Consider the following 8,239-nt stretch of genomic DNA (forward strand, 5'->3'; position numbering starts at 1 on the left):
CCTGCCTCAGCCTCCCAAGTAGCTAGGATTACAGGCATGCGCCACCACACCCGGCTAATTTTGTACTTCTAGTAGAGATGGGGGTTTCTCCATGTTGGTCAGGCTGGTGTTGAACTCCCAACCTCAGGTGATCCACCTGCTTGGCTACCCAAAGTGCTGGGATTACAGGCCTGAGCTACTGCACCTGGCCCCTACGCCCAGCTATTTTGTTTTGTTGTAAAAACAGGGGTCTCACTATGTTGCCCAGGCTGGTCTTGAGCTCTTGGTCTCAAGCAATCCTCCAACTTTGCCATCTTAAAGTGCTGGGATTACACGTGTGAGACGCTGCACCGGGCCATGATTTTTTTTTTTTTTTTACATGTTCACATTTTCTCAAGAGTAGCCTGCAGGAAGCCCTTCAAGATGTCTTCTATTTCTATTTGACATGTCCTCATTGTTCTTTGAGCACTTCCTTTTTTGGCACAGCAAGATCTTCTAGAGTACCATTCCTCCCCCAATCCTGAAGTCAGATGTTTCTCCGAGCCCTGGTTCCTTTTAGTGAAGAACAGTATTCAGAAACCAAAATCTAGGAGCTGGGTATACACGTTACTACAGTGTTGCTGTTTCCAGGTCCTCTATGCATACATACATCCACATCCATAGGTGTATCTCTCCACATTTTTTTTCTGTATTACTACCATACTGAATATATCTTGATATTTTGGGAACCATTAATTCATGCCAGTAGTTCCAATTCCAAATCTACATTTCAGGATTTATTCTAGTTTCCTCCCTTTTACATATTTACAACCCCATTTCCAACAGAGGAACCTCCCATTGTCCTCAATATATTTCCTTATTTGATCAACCCCTCTACATATAACTAATCTCCTGTCATTGCTGACATCAACCCCACTTCCCTCTTTACACAACACACAAGTACTATCCTCATCCTGCTTTGCTGACAACCCCACCAGGTCACTGTTGCCTCTCAACATGAACACCTACGATTGGTCTGAAACCTAATGGATTTTAGACTAAATTATTAAAGAATGAAAGATGGAAGGCACCTGGGGCCTGGTCTTCGTGTGTGTGTGTGTGTGTGTGTGTGTGTGTGTGTGTGAGTGTGTGTGCACGCGCGCGTATGCACTTAAGCTCCTCTTAAACTCCCAGGCTCAAATTATCCTACTGCCTTGTAAGCCACCATGCCTGGTCCTAGCGGATTACTTTTTAAAAAGCCTCTACTCCTCTCAAACTTTATTTCCTTTTAATGGCCAGGGAGTTGTGTATTGTTTTTATATTCTATTCATGTTTCCTTTAAATATTAAAAAAAATATAAAAGTAGGGTCGGGCGCAGTGGCTCACGCCTGTAATCCGCACTTTGGGAGGCTGAGGCGGGCAGATCGAGCTCAAGCGATTGAGACCAACCTGGCCAACATGGTGAAACCCCGTCTCTACTAAAAATACAAGAAAAATTTTTTTAAATTAGCCGGTCATGGTGGTGATAGGGCGAAGCTCTGTCACACACACAAAAAATTATATATATATATATATACACACACACACACACACACACACACACACACATATATATGTAACCTGTTTAATCTTTTTGGGTCATTGCTTTTATACTCTGTTTCCTTTAAATATTAAAAAAAATAAAAGTAATCTGTTACCTTAATCTATTTGGGTCCGAGGTTTGAATATCAAAGAATACTTACTGTATTATTCCAACCTATTTGGTTTCTAAACTCTGGATGCCAAGTTTGTGTGAAAATGAATGTTAATCTATGATTCCTAAGCTCATACAGTGAAAGTAAAGATAGCAAGGGTTACCCATATTTATAATTACCTTTCAATGCCAAAAATATAATTTTTCCAAAATAAAAATGAAACCTTTGGTGTGCTTTTACTATCATCCCCTGAATCACTTTCAATATTTAAAAATTTTTTATTCTAGTTTACATTTTCTTTTTTTTTGAGATGGAGTCTCACTCTGTCGCCCAGGCTGGGGCACAATGGCGCAATCTCGGTCACAGCAACCTTTGCCTCCCGGGTTCAAGTGATACTCCTGCCTCAGCCTCCCCAGTGGCTGGGCTTATAGGCACCTCCCACCAAGCCCAGCTAATTTTTCTACTTTTAGTAGCGACGGGGTTTCATCAGGTTAGCCGGGCTGGTCTTGAACTCCTGACATCAGGTGATCCACCTGCCTCAGCCTCCCCAAGTGCTAGGATTACAGGTGTGAGCCACCGTGCTCGGCCTAGTTTATATTTTTCAAAAAACATTTGCGTCCCGGTGCAGTGGCTCCTACTGGTAATCCTAGCACTTTGTGAGGCTAAGACAGGACTGCTTGAAGTCAGTTCAAGGCCAGCCTGGGAAACACAGTGAGACCTCATCTCTAATTTAAAATAACAACAAAAAAAATTTTGTCAGTAGGGATTTAAATTTGTGTCTTTTATACACCATTGATTACTTCTGTGCTTTTTTTTTCTTGTGTCTTTCTATTCAGATTCTTTTTCTTTGAAGACACCCTTAACAGTTTCCACAAAAAAGCATGGATAGACTTTCCAAGAATGCTGTCACATGATTGGATTCAACTGCCTCTTACATACAGTAGATAAGAATTTTTTGTTTGGTTGGTTTGTTTTATTTTTGAGGCAGGGTCTCACTCTGTCGCCCAGGCTGGAATGCAGTGACGCAATCTCGGCTCACTGCAACCTCTACCTCCTAGGTTCAAGCCATTCTCCTGTCTCAGCCTCCCAAGTAGCTGGGACTATAAGTGTGAGCCACCATGCCTGGCTAAATTTTTTTTTTTTCTTTTTTGGTAGAGATGAGGTCTCACTACGTTGCCCAGGCTGGTCTCAAACTCCTGGGTTTAAAGCAAACCTCCCACCTAAGCCTCCCAAAGTGCTCGAATTACAGGTATGAACCACCGTGCCTGGCCTACTATGTGAGAATTCTGATGTCAATCCATTCCCTATAAACTTTTTCCTTACTTACAGAATCACAAAATGTGCTGTTTAGTGGATTATTTCTTTCCTTCTAGTGTTTTTATTCTAGAACTTCTATTAAACAGGTATTGGGGCTGGTCATGGTGGCTCATGCCTGCAATCCCAACACTTTGGGAGGCCAAAGTGGATGTATCACTTGAGCCCAGGAATTTGAGACCAGCCTGGCCAACATGGTGAAATCCCATTTCTTATACTAAAAGCACAAATATTAGCTGGGTGTGGTGGCTCATACCGGTAATCCCAGCTACTCAGGAGGCTGAGGCAGGAGAACTGCTTGCAACTGGGAGGCAGAGGCTGCAGTGAGTGGAGAACATGCCACTGCACTCCAGCCTGGGCAACAAGAGGGAAACTCCATCTCAAAAACAAAAACAAAATCATTTTTAATATCAACACTGATTTAATTAGGGAAGTATTAGGAAGCTATAGTGCTAATGGTTTTCCAAAAATCCCAATTTTCATTTGATTCATGCTAAGGTTCTGGCAGTTTTACCCACCACTGCTTTTATCCCATCAGTAAAACTCTCAATAGAGTGAAAAGGGCAAATAATACCTTAGTATTATGATAACAGTTTTGACCTCATGTTATGTACCCCCTGAGACTGTCCTGGGGAGACTCCCAGGGGTTTGTGGCCCACCATGAGCTCCACTGACCTAATTAATAATAGACCTAGGCCATGACCATCAAAAAGTCAACCAGGCAGGTGTTTCCGAACAGAATTATATAACCCCAACAATGACGCATTCTTATGAAAATTCAACACTGAATCTGATCAAGACTTTAGATTTAACAACTAGTTTATGACATACGCAGGAAACAAATAATCAGCGAAATCTCAAATGTAAACTTCTCAGGACAAATAAGTTGGTTCTTTAAAACATAAGCTGGGGGCAAAGATGAGAGAGAAAAACCTACATATCAAGAAACTTTAAAACCAAGCAATTGTTGGTCAGGTGCAATGGCTCACACCTATAATCCAAGCACTTTGGGAGGCGGAGGCGAGCAGATCACTTGAGGTCCGGAGTTCGAGACTAGCCTGGCGAACATGGTGAAACCCTGTCTCTACAAAAAATGCAAAAATTAGCCTGGCACAGTGGCGTGTGACTGTAATCCCAGATACTTAGGAGGCTGAAGCAGGAGAACTGCTTGAACCTGGGAGGAGGAGGCTGCAGTGAGCTGAGATCATGCCACTGTTCTCCAGCCGGGTCAACAGAGCGAAACTCCAACTCAAAAAACAAAGTAAATAAAAAAACAAACAAACAAAATTAGCTAGATGTGGTGGTGCACGCCTGTGGTCCCAGCTAATCAAGAGGCTGTGGCAGAAGAATTCAGCCCAGGAGTTTAAGGCTGAAGTAAGCTATGATCACGCAACTATACTCCAGCCTGGGCAACAGAGCAAGACTTTGTCTATATTTTTTTTTCCTGAGACAGGTTCTCAGCTCTGTTGCCCAGGTTGGAGAGCAGTGGCATCATCTCAGCTCACTGATGCCTCAACCTCCTAGGCGCAAGCAATCCTCCCACTTCCGTTTCCCAAGTAGCTGGAACTATAGGTGCACACCACCACAGCCAACTTATTATTTTTTTTGATACAGAGCCTCACAATGCTGCCCGGGCTGGAGTGTAATGGCGTGATCTCGGCTCACTGCAACCTCCGTCTCCAGGGTTCAGGTGTTTCTCCTACTTCAGCCTCCCCAGTAGCTGGGATTACAGGCATCTGCCACCAAACCCACCTAATTTTTTATATTTTTAGTAGAGATGGGGTTTCACTGTGTTGGCTAGGCTGGTCTCGAACTCATGACCTCAGATGATCTGCCTGCCTTGGCCTCCCAAAGTGCTGGGATTATAGGAGTGAACCACCACGTCTGGCCTCATTTTTATATTTTTTAGTAGAGATAGGATTGTACCACGTTGTCCAGGTTGGTCTGAAACTCCTGGGCCCAAGTGATTCGCCGGCCATGGCCTCCCAAAGTGCTGGGATTACAGGCATGAACCACCATGCCAGGCCAAGACAAACAAAACAAAACAAAAACAGTATAGATGAAAGGCAGCCAGCTTGGGTTCAAATCCTACCATTGCTAATTATTATTAAATAATTATAAGAATCTTAGGAATGTTACTTTACCTCTCTAGCACCTTGATTTTCAAATCTGCAAAGCAGGATAATAACGCCTATTTCATAACATTGTTGTTAAGGATTAAATAGGTTAACATAAGTAAAATACTTAAAAGTAATGCCTGGCACATAGTAGGCACTAAATGTTAGATACTATTATCATCCTGCGAAAATAATTAACATAAAATTAAAAATCAGTAGATAGCCCAAATTGCCCTTTTTTGGCATAACGAGAAACAGATTTCTAAAAAGACAGTAAGAAATCAGTATTAAACATTGTACAGGATAGGAGATCAAAAGCATAGCTATACAAATGGTTCATTAAAAAAACTGATACACTGACACCCTGAAAATGTCAGATTTTTCAGAATGATTAAACTCACTAAACATCTGTAAACCATAATAAATTTATTTCATTTCTTTTAAAGATTTAATGATATACAAAATGTATATAGTATAATATCTTTAAGTAATACACTTTTTCTTTCTCCCCACCCCCAATCAACATTAAACACTATTTAAACAGCTTATCATCTCTTGCCTTGTCTGTATCTATGAGATACACTACTGAATACAAATAAGCTTTATACTGCTCCCTTCCAAATAAAAATTAAAATTAGTACCAAGGAAACAAATAGAAAAAGAAAAAAAAATTAAAGCATAAAATTTTTAGTCCAATGAAAAGCTTTTCTTGTTATCGTTGAATATTCAACAATATCTGGGGCTGTTAAATTACATTTTATTGGCATAAGGTTGCATTGCAATCTGCCAGTATCACATAATGATAATCCAACTGAATTAATTTCTTAGGTACCACAAACAGCATTCATGTTTAAATGTTCTAACACAATTTTAAATACATGCAAGAGTTCATGTTTACATTCTGATTTGATATGCCAATCAATAAAATCTCCGGAGAAGTATCTAAGTTCCGGGTTGTTGCTATGGATATAGATAGGGAAAAAGTACTTCCCTTGATGAGTGAGTTGGGTTTCTCCTTTTATAATTTAGGTTATATATCAGTTTACCATGGCTTTCTTCTAGTTAACAGTGACTTGATAAAACAATGTTAAAAACCCAACTATCACTTTTACACCATTTGGGTTCTATTTAACAAAAAACTGGCTCTGTCTTTAAATATGGAGCCTAACCCTGATTCATAAATACCATCCCTCTTGAAATGGTCTTCAGCTCAGTTCTTCTCTGTGAACCTAGAATTAGAACAAGTCATTTCCCGTCCTGTGGCGAACGAGCATCTAGTTGGGAGCCAGTGATATCATCACTGAAACACATTAAACACACTAAGAAAAATTTTGACTGCCATTTAACCAAAAGGCTGAGTGATTTCTTCATTTTCCTAGTTGAATGGCAATAAACCAGCTGCCAATAAAATCTGCATGAACATCTACCTTTGGTTAATGGTATTGCACCACATAAGAGGGCATCACCCTCATCAGAACAAAGTCAAATGAGATCCTCTGCTATATAAAGAGCCCTTTAGAAAGTTATAAATACTAATTATCAATTACCTTTAAAATTTCTCAGCTGCCAGCTCTATCCTATACGGAGTTTCTGACTGATGAGTTTAATCAGGTCAAAAGAATATTGACCTTTTAACTGTGCTGGAGTCAGCAAATTCAACTTGCATACACCTTTCTATATTACCAAACAATTTCCTCCTGAGGGAAAAGTGACACAGCAACATTTCTGCGAGGTGCAGACAAAACCAATGATTCAGTAATATTAATATTATAACATCAGACGAACAGAATTAGTTGATTCTGATTCTTTGGTGGAATTTCCAGGCTGAAGACTCAAATCTGAAGGCTCATCCTGAGGAAATATAATCTTATCAGGCGTATAATCATTCCTCTTCAGATCTACATTGAGCACCCAAAACAATTTAAAAAAAAGAGAGAGAAAGAAAATTTAAAAAAGTTAGTATTTCGTATTTCTTAGAAATGGAGAATTAGAAACATTTTCTTTTTATTTTTGAGATGGAGTTTTGCTCTTGTTGTACAGGCTGGAGTGCGATGGCATGATCTCGGCTCACCGCAACCTCTACCTCCCGGGTTCAAGCAATTCTCTTACCTCAGCCTCCCGAGTAGCTGGGATTACAGGCATGTACCACTACGCCCAGCTAATTTTTTACATTTTTAGTAGAGACGGGGTTTTTCTCTATGTTGGTCAGGCTGGTCTCCAACTCCCGACCTCAGGTGATCCGCCCACCTCAGCCTCCCAAAGTGCTGTGATTACAGGCATGATCCACTGCACCCGGCTGAATTAGAACATTTTCTACTCAATTTTTCTCCAAAAATGTCAGACTTGTTTTCCATCAGGTTGTTATAGTCACCAAATTTAAGCACATAAAAATAAAGTCATTCATTCATTCAACAAATAATTACATATTGCCCATGAGTCAGGAACTCATGTAGGCATGCAAATGTAGCAAAGAACAAACCAGACAAGGTCCCTGGTCTCAATGAGCTTATATTCTAGTGGGTGACAAAAAATAAGCAAACAGAAAAATGATAGAATTATAAGCAGTGAAAAGTGCTTTGAAGGCAGGGTGCAGTAGCTCATGCCTGTAATCCCAACATTTTGAAAGGCTGAGGTGGGAGAATCATTTGAGGTCAGGAGTTCAAAAGCAGTCTGGCCAACGTGGTGAAGTCTCTCATCTCTACAAAAAATATAATAATTAGCCAGGCATGGTAGCGTGTGCCTGTAGTCCCAGGTACTCAGAAGGCTAAAGTGGGAGATTGTTTGAGCCCCAGGAGGCAGAGATTGCAGTCAGCCAAGGTCATGCCACTGCATGCCAGCATGGGTGATAGAGTGAGACCCTGTCTCAAAAAATCAAATCAAATCAAATAAAAAATAAGAGTATCCAAGTAGAAATATAGGTAGCTGAACACAGAAACAGAGCTTGGGAAAGATATTAGGTCTTCAGATAAATTTGCTATGATCAGTATATAAAATATATTTATAGGTATTGGACAGGAAAAAAGAAGTTATAGACATATAGGAATAGTTGTAGAACTGGAAACAATGCAGTAATATCAACATTATAAACTAAATCATGCATAAACATACACACATATGCTTTTTTCTTTATTTTACTTTTTTTTTTTTTTTTTTTTT

At 40.2% G+C, this 8,239-nt stretch overlaps 1 protein-coding gene across 2 annotated transcripts in view; it reads right to left on the reverse strand.

Moving 5' to 3' along the window:
* Positions 1–5,490: 5,490 nt before the first annotated feature.
* TRPM7 (transient receptor potential cation channel subfamily M member 7) overlaps positions 5,491–8,239 on the reverse strand; it is a 122,080-nt gene continuing 119,331 nt past the window's right edge. The window contains exon 39 of one of the 2 annotated variants that reach the window (XM_017517885.1): positions 5,491–6,981. In XM_017517885.1, the coding sequence (XP_017373374.1) occupies positions 6,851–6,981 (131 nt within the window). In that variant the 3' untranslated portion in view covers positions 5,491–6,850. The remainder of the gene's footprint in view (positions 6,982–8,239) is intronic. The other variant, XM_017517886.2, reaches the window with a different exon arrangement.

Source organism: Cebus imitator, unplaced genomic scaffold (genome assembly GCF_001604975.1).
Source record: "Cebus imitator isolate Cc_AM_T3 unplaced genomic scaffold, Cebus_imitator-1.0 Scaffold651, whole genome shotgun sequence".
Classification (NCBI taxonomy): Eukaryota; Metazoa; Chordata; class Mammalia; order Primates; family Cebidae; genus Cebus; species Cebus imitator.